The sequence below is a fragment of the Protomyctophum parallelum genome (assembly GCF_964188405.1).
Source record: "Protomyctophum parallelum genome assembly, chromosome: 14".
In the NCBI taxonomy this organism is placed as follows: domain Eukaryota; kingdom Metazoa; phylum Chordata; class Actinopteri; order Myctophiformes; family Myctophidae; genus Protomyctophum; species Protomyctophum parallelum.
Window position 1 is genome coordinate 10,988,979 of NC_139709.1, and position 12,449 is coordinate 11,001,427.

At 42.5% G+C, this 12,449-nt stretch overlaps 1 protein-coding gene across 1 annotated transcript; it reads left to right on the forward strand.

Annotated features, from left to right (window-relative positions):
- Positions 1 to 304: 304 nt before the first annotated feature.
- On the forward strand, positions 305 to 5,964 carry LOC310870371 (solute carrier family 22 member 13-like; the record flags this gene model as incomplete). The annotated part of the gene is made up of 10 exons (XM_083781560.1): positions 305 to 679; positions 761 to 864; positions 1,383 to 1,537; positions 1,797 to 1,965; positions 2,761 to 2,881; positions 3,464 to 3,564; positions 3,751 to 3,965; positions 4,531 to 4,639; positions 4,760 to 4,966; positions 5,645 to 5,964. 10 exons carry the CDS (start codon positions 305 to 307, stop codon positions 5,715 to 5,717), a joined length of 1,629 nt encoding a protein of 542 aa, XP_083637686.1. The 3' UTR covers positions 5,718 to 5,964.
- Positions 5,965 to 12,449: the final 6,485 nt, after the last annotated feature.

The window sequence follows — 12,449 nt, forward strand, 5'->3', positions numbered from 1 at the left end:
GAGTAATTTAGACATCAAAGAAAAAGAGCACCAATCACAAACATTCAATCAAGAACTGACCAATCTAAGCAAGGCAGTAAAAAGAGTAGGCCTATACTCTGCTGCACTAATTATCATGAGATCAAACACTGCCGCATAGAATAGGCACAATCAAGCAATTAAGGTCATCATGACATGACAGTGGCTCTTACAATGACCAAAGTGAATTATTCACAAAAGTTACTGAATAGTCTGATGGTTAAATATCTGTGGCGGTGATGTCCTTCAGTATTTCGTCCGTTACCAAATGGTCCGCAGTGTGAAAATGGTTGATTTTGGTGACATCCTGAGTGCCGTCGGGGACTTTGGCTTGTTCCAGAAGCTGCTTCTGCTGGGCCTCTGCACGCCGTGTGTCTTACTGCCCATGACCTTCACCAACCTCCTGTTCCTCCAGTCGGACCCGGTCCGACGCTGCAACACAGACTGGATCCTCAAAGCCGATCCCAGCTTGACCCCAGAGGAGCAGGCTAACCTGACCCTTCCACGGGGGACGGACGGGACCTTCAGCAGGTGTGAGATGTTTGTCCCCGTGGACTGGGACATCGACGCCATCAGGGACGATGGACTGAACGAGACCACAGAGTGCCAGAATGGATGGGTGTATGACAGGTCTATGTATGAAGCCACCATTGTCACTGATGTAGGTTTATACTGTAAGTACATTTGGTGGTACTGATGTTGCTGACATGTCATGCCCACATCAACAACGTTTGTTTTGCAGTTTGATCTGGTTTGTAGCAGGTCAAATCTGGCTGAAGTAGCACAAACCGTCTTCATGGCTGGTTTACTTGCTGGCACATTCATTTTTGGGCCAGTTGCTGAATCGTAAGTGCTTCTTTACCTAATTATTAAGCATCAGGACTGATCTATACTTAGTTGCGCATCCTGGGCTCCATTTTCGTGACCGCTAAACCCCTTATCCCTAAACTTCTTTGCCTTTTTTTACTATTTTGCAAAACATTTTTGAATAGTTAAAATGGCCAGTCTACAAGCTCACAGCATGTCAATGTAGATTGTCTAGTTGAACTATTCAAAAATGTTATTCAAAATAGTAAAAAAGGCAAAGAAGTTTAGGGATAAGGGGTGCTATGGTGACGAAAATGGAGCCCCCTGTCTCACAGACACTAGCTACACGCATGCGATGCATTGTCAGCTTGTAGATCTGCTATTTTCAGTACCAGACACTGGCGCACAACTAGGTATATCGGTTGTCACTCATACACCGTACTACCGAAACAAATTCCTCAAAACATGCTCCTGATCTGATTCTGATTCTGACACCATGTATTGCTTTATACTATTATCAAGTTCATTAATATTTTCCTGTACCGTCTAAATCCTAGGTATGGTCGCCGGAGAGCCACTCAGATACCAGTCGCTCTTTTTCTCATTTTCACAATAACGGCTGGTTTGTCTCCGGATCTTTACACCTACATGACGTGCCAGTTCATAGTCGGAGCTGCGGCAGCAGGATATCGAGTTAATGCCCCGGTATTAGGTATATCTCCACTATGATATCTACTTCTGTTCTACTGGCCGAATCCAGAGTCATCTTACAAATATTTTGTTACCCTTCTCTTCTTAATCTTCTTAGATGCTTATTCTTGTTATTCAACACAGCATTTGGATGTGTGTACTGTAACTGTTAGTTCATAGTGTATTACTAGTACTGTATATTGTTTAATGTTTATATAACAAAATAATATGCTTGCATGGCAAATTAACCTAATTCTGTTTCTGCTACTGTATTCTGACAGCGACAGAGTGGATTGGGGTCAGCAGAAGGTCACTGGCCTCCTGTTTGAGCCAGATGTGTGCGGCGGTGGGTCAATGTATCATGTCTGGATTAGTCTACGCTATCCGTGACTGGAGGATGGTCCAGTACGCTATGGCTGGACCGCTGGCCATCGTGTTCATGTATATATGGTACGGTATACTCTGTGACCCCTTTTCCACCGGTTGGTTCCCAGTGGGAACCGGTTCAGTTCTTTTTGGTTCTTAGTCCATGAGCCAAAACTCCAAAATTGGTGGGAAAAACTAGACCTATATTAAATTGTAAATGAATACATGATGACCCTTCCACAGTAGTGGAAGGGCTTTTCATATTTTCGATTATTTTGCATATTTTCCTACATAATGCCTCATTTTCATATTTAAAAATGTAAAATTTGTAATACAATAAATCATTGTCTTCGTGTAAGTACTCAATTGGAGAAGTTTCATTTTGATAACAATCTAATATAGGTATGGTTTTTATGCTTTTATACGTTCCAATTTTGGAGCTCTGGCTCATGGACTAAGAACCAAAAAGAACTGCACCGGTTCCCAATGGGAACCAACCGGTGGAAAAGGAGCATGTATGTTTCTCTTGTTTTCCATTGTGCTCCAAAAGCGTTTCGAATGTATTGGTTTTGAGATCCATGAATTAGAAGTAAGAATTACAATGTTCCAAATCTGTCCTCAAAATCGGGACTACTTTATTTATTTATGATATTATTTATTTACAGATTAAAATACACAGCATTACAGATTACAGCACTTACTGTAGTAGTCTGGAAACCAATTTATTTCTTTTTTTTATTAGTCTGGCTAAATGTGGTGTCCTCCTTTAAAACATATTTGTCGTAGGGCTCTTACAAATGTGTAAATAAACATTATCAGTGTCTCAGTTCTTGACAAATTCAAGTATATGATTGCATATTATTATTATTATATCTCTAGGTTTATTCCAGAGTCTGCGAGATGGTTGCTTTCACAAGGCAGAAGGGCTGAATCTAAGGCGTTGTTGCTCAAAGTGGCAGCGATCAATGGAACCCCAGTTCCAGAGATCCTCCTGGCAGAGGTACATACGTCAGTCTCAGAGCCCTAAACCGATCAATGGAACCCCAGTTCCAGAGACCCTCCTGGCAGAGGTACATACGTCAGTCTCAGAGCCCTAAACCGATCATTGGAACCCCAGTTCCAGAGACCCAGTCCTGGCAGAGGTACATACGTCAGTCTCACAGCCCCTAAACCTCTTCTTCTAACATCTGGTGTGCCCTGAAAATACCCTGAAGAAGGCAGTTGTACCTGCCCGAAACGTTGCTTTCTACTCTACTCTGCATCCAAATAAATAATCGGCACTTTGGCTATCAGTGTGTGCTGCCACTCTTTTGTCTTTTTAAGACTTAACCCATTTTGGGGCGGGAACCCCTTTTGGTGTTTTAAACATTGTTATAATTTAGCTATTGAAAAATAGCAGATCTACAAGCTCATAGCGCGCTACGAGCTTGTAGGTCTGCTATTTTTGAAAAATCGTGAAAATATTTAATTCAGAAAACTGGAGGATTTAGAAGATTTCTGTGCGTTTAGCATCCTCCTGCACAGTGCCCTGAAAATGTGACAGAATACTTGATCACGATTGTGATGCACTTCTGTCCTTCAGGTTACCGAGGAACCGAAAAAACAAACCGGAGCCGGAGGAATCAAATTGCTCTTTACATCACCAGTCCTGATAAAAAGATTCGTAATTATATCTTTTGTATGGTAAGTCTAATTTAGTTTAAAAGTGCATTTTATGGAAAGTACTACAGTTATCGCTGACCATTTCTAATTGTGTGCGTGTGTGTGTGTGTGTGTGTGTGTGTGTGTGTGTGTGTGTGCGCGCGCGCGCGCTCGCGCGTGTGTGTGTGTGTGTGTGTGTGCACGTGTGTGCGTGTCTGTGTTACGAAGGGCTTCACTGTCCTTAGGCTACTTCTGCCTTTCTCTAAATGTGGGCAAGTTGGGGCTGAACATCTTTGTGGTGCAGTTCCTGTTCGGGGTCACTGAGATCCCGGCACAACTCCTCTGCATCTGGTTCCTGGAGGTGTTTGGGAGGAGGATCTCACTGACGTCCACCCTCCTCACCGGAGGTTTCTTCTGTCTCCTAGCCCTGGCTTTCCCCCAAGGTGCATTCCCGCTTCCCAGCCTGTATTCATTTATTCTCCATACTCCGTATATGGAGTTATTTGTTAGGCAAGGCCCAAATATGGAGTCTATGCAGATGTCAGAACGTTATTGTGATGTCAGAACAGGCCAGCTCCATATATGGAGATATAGGGGTGATCAGGTCCAGAGCCCGGGCAGAGGCTTTTGTGATGGTTCTGGACAACCGGCTATCCGACGGACTCGACACCGGGCACTGAATTCCCTGTGTGTTGTACATGGTGAATTTATAGATAGACAGTAGAGACAAATTGTGCCCATGAGCTATTAATTGAGGGAAAAACTAGGTCCCCTCCTCCTGTTTTCATTCTACACCAAATGCATGCATAATGAGGATAATCATAATTTCATGTGCCACATTGGACTATGATTTTGTTTCAGATAATGTTGTTACTATCACAGCTCTCATTGGACTATTATTTTGTTTCAGATAGTGCTATTACTATCACAGCTCTCATTGGACTATTATTTTGTTTCAGATAGTGCTATTACTATCACAGCTCTCATTGGACTATTATGTTGTTCCAGATAGTGCCATTACTATCACAGCTCTTGCCACTGTGGGAAGGTTCTTCATGAGCTGGGCTGGTTCCGTATCCATGCTCTATTCTCAGGAGCTGTTTCCTACTTCTCTCAGGTACAACACAAGTTATGTTTTTTTTCTTTTTGAAGAATATGATAAAATAAATACATACACAACACACATTTTCGCTGAAACGTTCCCCGTCTACTCTATACATTTCATTCACCCATCCAGGCAGACAGCGGTTGCCTTGGCTTCCATAGGCTACAGGATTGCAGGGTTGCTGTCTCCTTCGCTGAACCTGCTGGCCCTGTACCACTGGGCCGTGCCCACCTCCGTCTTCGGTAGCCTCGCATTAATCAGCGGGGCGGTCGCATTCCTGCTTCCTGAGACCAGAAGAACGGAGCTGCCCGACTCCACTGATGAGCCTGTGGGCAAGAGGTGTGTACTGTATATACAGTGTTGTTTTTGTCGACTAAAACCAAGACGAAAAATGTTCGTCGACTACCTTTTTTCACTAAGATACCTAAATGGAAACTAAATTAAAACTAAGCTATGATGACTAAAACTAAGACTAAATGTATTGACAATTTCGTCAACAGCTAAAAACTAGACTAGTTAGGAAGGGACTAGTGGACAATAGATCCAGTACAAGTCATTTTACACTTGGTTGCATGCTGAAAATAGCAGATCTACATGCTCTTTTACAGTGAGTGAGCTACCAGATTGTTAGAATGACATTGTATGTGGGGAAAGTATAGATAGGTGTGCAACAGTTAATTAAAAATAATTTAATTACCTTTCACAGATTATATTACAAAAAATACATTTTGTGGGGGGAAAGCTTGCAGATAAGCTATTGTAATATTTATTTTTTGTGAGAAAACAACACAATTTATACACAGTATAAAATAAGGCGTAACTAAGTTCTGTCTGACTGTCTGTCTGTGTCCCTTTATGTCCAAATCATATGGGTATATGATATGGGAACTCCACATGGGGTTCCGTGTAAGCCATGTAAAAAGTAACAAATAGATTAATCGCTAAGAAAATAGTCACTAGTTGCGGCCCAGAACATTTCCATTAACTAATGTATGTTTTTCTCCCCTTTCTCCACAGAAACATCACCTCTGTGATGAACGGTACCCCACACGTGTCCAACCTCAATAGTATAACCTCTACCAAACTCTAGTCTAAATGATTACCTACCAATGCTCTTATTGAGGGTGATCTATTCAGTCTGGCTGTTGTGTGTTCACATTCAAACGTTCACAGCAACAACATACCGTACATTATGCTCTGGAAGAGAACCAGCCAAGTACCGTATATGGATTTTACTTACTGTATCTACCAGTTGATTCTCTGGAAAACAGGACACGATAAGATTGTACGCTACAGTAAAGTATATTGTTGATACACTGCCAGATTCTAAGCAGTGTTACCTTGTATTAGATTATAGCCCCTGTCCATGTTCTCTGTATTCTGTTTCAGATTTCAGGTTGATTATTCTGTTCCATTTATCTGCAGTAGTACCTGAGTCCATTTATCTGCAGTAGTACCCGAGTCCTTTTCTCAGAGACCTGTTCTGTCAGCCTGACTTTTGGTGTGCCTTGATCTTTTGTATCTGGATTCTTGGATATATCTACAGTACGCCCCCCTTTGGATTATTTTGCCGGCTTGGACTTGTTTTCTTGGTTTTTCGACCCTTGCCTGATCTCGGACGGCTATGCGTAAACTTTGTATCCTTTGAAGGGATTTAATAAATTCACTGTATTGAACCTGCTCTATAGCTCCAGTCGACCTTGTCTGTATTGTTGGAAATAGCCTTGGATATCCTCACGTGCTCTGGAAGGTCATTCCACTACAGAGAGGTAACCTTTTACACAGGTAAACATTCTGTTACTTTTCAAAACATTTAATATAATATCACCAGGGATGTTGTTGCCACAGCAACTTGGTTGATTGGTAGTTTTCTAATTTTAAACAAAAGTTAGAAGACGGTTATATAGCCTACAGACAAATCTACAATAGAATAGTTTATGATTCATTTCAAAATTAGACCAGAGATTTAAAAAGATCACATGTAAACGGTATGTAATAGTTTTATTGCAATCTTGGGTAAATTTAACTTGCACTGTTTTTTCAGTTGCAGGAGGCATCATTGTTAATTTAACTGTAACAGACGTCTATGATAAGGATTATTATTTTTCTTGCCTTAAGTCTTGCCTTAATTGGAAGTCATGATCACACTTTGATGGAAGGAACAAATTACATGATGTTTCTCGGTTCAAGAAAACATGCTTTGTTACTCTTGAGCAGGGGTTCCCAAACTTTTTTGGACCAGGTACCCCTTTTGGGGTAGCTATTTTTCCAGGTACCCCCTCATCCTCGCAACACAGATAACAATATATTTACAACCACAAGCAGTGTTTCCTGCAGGAAAAAGCTTTGGCATGGTGCTGGGCGCAGGCCGCACTGGGGCCTTCTTGCGTCGAACATTTTGATTAATTAATTAATTTGATTCAATAATTAATGAATAAGATTAATAAATTAAGATTGATTTGTATTATTGCTCTTGTATTGCTATTGGAGACACTGGGGGGACACTGGGCAGGCACTGGGGAGGCACTGGGGAGGCACTGGGGAGACACTGGGGAGGCACTCAGGGAGGCACTCAGGGAGGCACTGGGGAGGCACTCGGGGGGGACACTGGGGAGGCACTCAGGGGGACACTGGGGAGGCACTGAGTGGACACTGGGGAGGCACTGGGAAGGCACTGAGGGGACACTGGGGAGGCACTGGGAAGGCACTGGGGAGGCACTGGGGAGGCACTGGGGAGACACTGGGGAGCATGGGGAGGCACTCAGGGGGACGCTGGGTAGGCACTGGGGAGGCACTCGGCTGGTCACTGGGGAGGCACTCAGGGGGACACTGGGGAGGCACTGGGAAGGCACTGGGGAGACACTGGGGAGACACTGGGGAGGCACTGGGGAGACACTGGGGAGCATGGGGAGGCACTCAGGGGGACACTGGGGAGACACTGGGGAGCATGGGGAGGCACTCAGGGGGACACTGGGGAGGCACTGGGGAGACACTGGGGAGGCACTGGGGAGGCACTGGGGAGACACTGGGGAGACACTGGGGAGGCACTCAGGGGGACACTGGGGAGGCACTGGGGGGACACTGGGGAGGCACTCAGGGGGACACTGGGGAGGCACTGGGGAGGCACTGGGGAAGCACTGAGGGCACACTGCAGGAGGCACTGGGAAGGCACTGGGGAGGCACTGGGGAGAAACTGCAGCCACTGGGGAGACATTGGGGAGGTACTGGGCAGACACTGCAGGGAAGACACTGGGGTGGCACTTGGGGAGGCACTGGGGAGGTACTGGACATTTCATATCACACACACACCATGATTCACAAGCCCCCTCATTTTTTTGAGGGGGCTTGGGTACCCCCTGGCTATGCGTCGCGTACCCCTAGGGGTCCGCGGACCCCACTTTGGGAACCGCTGCTCTTGAGTACTTTCAGTAGAGACCTGTCCCTTATACAGAATCTCATGTGACAGAACAATAATCTATGAGTTTATATAAGCCTCTCGATTTATAAACAATATGATTATATGTATTATTTGTCTTCTGTTTTTAACTAAGTGCATCTAATCTAAATTACAGTATTATACAGTATTGGATATGTAGTCCAATAATTAAATGGCAGAGGTTGGACAAAATGTGATAGTTTTGTTTCTCACCTGATTCTGACAGGACATTAGGTCTACTAGCCAGGATAAAAGAATTACCCTAATCTGCTCACTGCAAATACCCTAAATCTGCCTTAATCCAATATGCCACCATTGACCACCTTTATGTATCATGTGACGTGTCAAACTAGGGGGTTTTCATTATTCTGAATCCATTCCAAGCATTAGTTTTGCACAAAAAAACACTCCTTGGGCTGAAAATGAAATAATGATGAAATAATGAAATTTAGAAAATATTGCATTTTATAATAGGTTATCAATAGGGCCATCTTGGATTAAGGCAAATTTAGGGTATTAGTAGTGAGCAGATTAGGGTAGATTTTTTTTATCCTGGCTAGTAGACCTAATGTCCTGTCAGAATCAGGTGAGAAACACAATAATCCAATTTTGTCCAATTTGAGAGGAATTCTTTACTTTATTTACTGGACTAATTCAGCAGCAGTGCTTTATTCTCCCTAACAGCTAACCCTTTAGTGATGAACACCACCTATTGTACATGTGTTTGTGCTTATACACGTGCCACATTCATACTATACTGTACATGATTGATTGATTGATTCTTTAGTGTCATGCTTCTGAAGAAGCCCAGCTCATATGGACTTACAGGACACTTTTTACAGTTTACATAAACAATTACAATAACCGACATGACGGTTTGCAAACAATGATCAAGTGAATACCAAACTGACACTCCAGATCCTTACAAGGCAGATTACATAATATACAACATAAAATAAAATACACCATTAGGCCTGTGACAGGAGACACATGTACCTACTTGAAGTGGTGGAAAAAGTACTTTTTGTAAAAGTATCAATACTGCAATATAGAAATAATATTATGAGTACAAGTACGGTAATAAAGTATTGGCGTCAAAATGTAGATAAAGTATCAACAGTAAAAGTACTCATTATACAGAATGTCCCATTCCATTCCAAGTTCTCAAATGTATGAAAATCTTTTGAAAATAGCCTTATCTACAAGCTCACATTTTTTAAGTTTGTAGATCGACTATTTTCAAACCGAAATGTATATAGGGCTTAAGAGGCTAATGTATACTTTGTAATAATAATCTAAATCTACAAAGTAACTAGTAACTAAAAGTTGCATTTGTGTTTGTATTGGGAGATACTGTGTACAGTATGCACAAACCATTTGGAGTTTAAATTTCCTGAGAGAACCAGAACTGTGTGAACTGTGAAGACATGTATGTTCTTGTCGGTCGGGATAAAGAAAGCAGAGAAGATGTCTTTCTCTTTCTATGAAATGTCATAACCTGCAAAAGATCAACTGTCTCTTATCCAACGGCCTACAGAGCTACCATTATATACGAGGGCCAGACATCAGAGGGGAGCTGCACACTTAATGTCTGCTGCCAAAAGCCTCCGAAATAAGAGCAGTGTCCTGTAATAAGGCCTTAATTCTTGGAGAAGTCTGTTGTTATGGAAGACTAGTCCCCGTGATGAGCCTGCAGAAACGGAATGCCTTGTAATTGTTATTTATGCTGTGAAGATGTACTGTACACTTTGTACAGTAATGGTCAAATATAACCAATTCTGCCAAATGTGCTTTTTGATGAATATACTAACCTTATTTTCCTCCCCACTAGACCGACAAACCTGCTGCTGATAAAATTCATGGTAAGCTTATCTCTAACATCTTTACTAATATCTAGTTATGCTGATTGACATTTGTGGCTGCCTATTGTAATCGTACTTGTACTTTATTTTTTTGCAATTTGCAACCCATGATTTCACCCAGTGTCAATTATATAATGTAATCCTGGGCGCTACACTCCCTCTGCCAACCTGGGGAGAGCAATGGACTGACCTCATGCTTCCATCTATCCGTGATGAGTCCCAGACGCTTCTTTTCACCTGACGGGGGGGGTTCCCTGGTTGGACGTACAGTAGCACATGGAAGGATCACGTTATTCCAACCAGTTACTTTCTCCTCCACCAGGCTGACCAGGGGAAGGCAGTATAGAGACCAGGATTTGCTGCATGTTTTTTGTAAGGGTACCTACCCTAGGGAGCACACAGAGAACATGCAAACTCCACACAGAAAGGCCCTTTTGCCAACCCAGCCTCAGGGTCCTTATATGTGAATCTAATCTGTCTTTGAACAAAATTATTCAATGAATGGATTTTCAAGAAACATGGAGAGAATCATCAATAGACTGCTCCAAAGAAATTGTTAGCTTTTGTTTTGAAATGGTACTTAATAGTCAAGGTCGCAGTCTATTTCGGGGTCAAAATCAAGAACAAGGCAGATTTTCATGGAACATGGTGGGATTTATCAGCAGGCTGCCACTGCAGTGAGATTAACCTTTGGGACAACAATGTCAATGGTTAAAGTCATGCATGCACCGTCAAGGTCAGAATGACATAATCGGCTATATGTTCAGGATTGGAGACATTGGGCATCGCTGTTATGTAACTTTCCATTTATCTTTACTGTTCATCTCTCTTCATCAGTAGAGGAGATCTTGAAAAAACAAGAAGGTGGCCGCACACACCAATAGCCAGAGTGCCAATATTTATTAGGACAGCAGGTAAGACAGAAATACATCCAACGTTTCGGCGGTTAAGCCTTCATCAGGGAAAATCATCTCTCTTCATCAACCTGCAGGGAAGTCCATCACTAGAGAGAGCAGCATTCATATTATGTAACATGACCTTCATTTTTATGGTCTGTCTTTGTTCAGCCAGGGAAGTGCATCCAGGGAGAATATTGGATCTATAAACACTAGCACTTTGACAGTCTGAGCTAATGTGCTTTTTCACTCAGACCACATGCAGTGCTTGTTAATAATACACTAGAAATGGACGGAGATAAAGACGGCCTGCCGTGTTAATGTTCTCCCTACTACGGCGACGCCTCCATGCAGAAGCCACCGGCTACCAGTGGTTGTTTTACTTAAGTAGAAGTACCAATACTGCAATTTAGAAGTACTTCGTTACAAGTAAAAGTACGGAATTGAAAATGTACTCGAGTACAAAAGTATCTGCATCAAAATGTACTTAAAGTATTGAAAATAGCTGAGCTTGTAGATCGGCTATTTTCCTCTGCAACATACATCAAAAATCACACCTGGAAGTTGCATAAATATTACATTCATAAACATACACACAGTAAACAGACTAAGGGTCAATCTCACCTTTCACTTTTTGGTCTGTCCACTAGATGGCCATGCCAGTTTGGTACTCTTTATGATTGTAGATACATTTCTGTTTCTGCACAGCAAGACAGAGAAGCCAGGATTCACAGGAATGAGCAGGTAGTTTAACACAATCAGTGCCTGGATTTCTTTCAAAATAGAAGCTCTGGGTGCTGGGAAGATATGCCCGCTTTTACTCTGTAAGACCCCCCCCCCCTCAACTATGGTACCAGCATGGAAACGTGGACATATTCTTTAGTTTTGCTTCTGCAAGGCTAAATCTCATTCTCATCAAATGGTCGTCTGTGGCTGAAATGCAGAATAAATAATGGGCCTTGATATGAAAAGGGTTGAAAAGCACTGCTCTAATATAGTCATTTCTGACCTTGTCCTTCCTAATATCACTCCTAATGAGAATCCTCACTTCTACCACCTCCAGCTCTGTCTTTTCTTTTGGAGAGTGTTTCCAAGCCGTACAACATGTCTGCTCTTATTCATCTTCCCTCTCACTATTGCTTCTGTCACACCTTCTGGCACTGTCTTCTTCACCACTGTTGTGATTTAGGTTGACCACTGGAGTGGTCCCTCATGGGTCTGATATACCTTATGACGTGCCTAGCAGATATGGAAACTAGGATAAGAACAGAATGAACAGGAACAGAGCATTGTGCACATACAGTCAGTCTCTCTGATACAGTAGTGGATGGTAGTCATATCAGGGATATAATAATAATAATAATATGCTTACATAGTGTTTCACTACTGGGTCATGCATAAATCATAACAACCACTCTCCCACGCACCACATTCATTTGGATAGTTGACCTCAGGTATTTAAACTCCTTCACGGTCACAATCTCTATTGCTTGAATTCTCACTGTCCAACTGTTCTCCCTACCATTCACTCACTATTCCGTCTTACTCCTGCTGACTTTCATGCCTCTTCTCTCTTGTGCATTTATTTCTTTGTTGTTTATTATTGATGTGGCACAATGTTAAAAGAA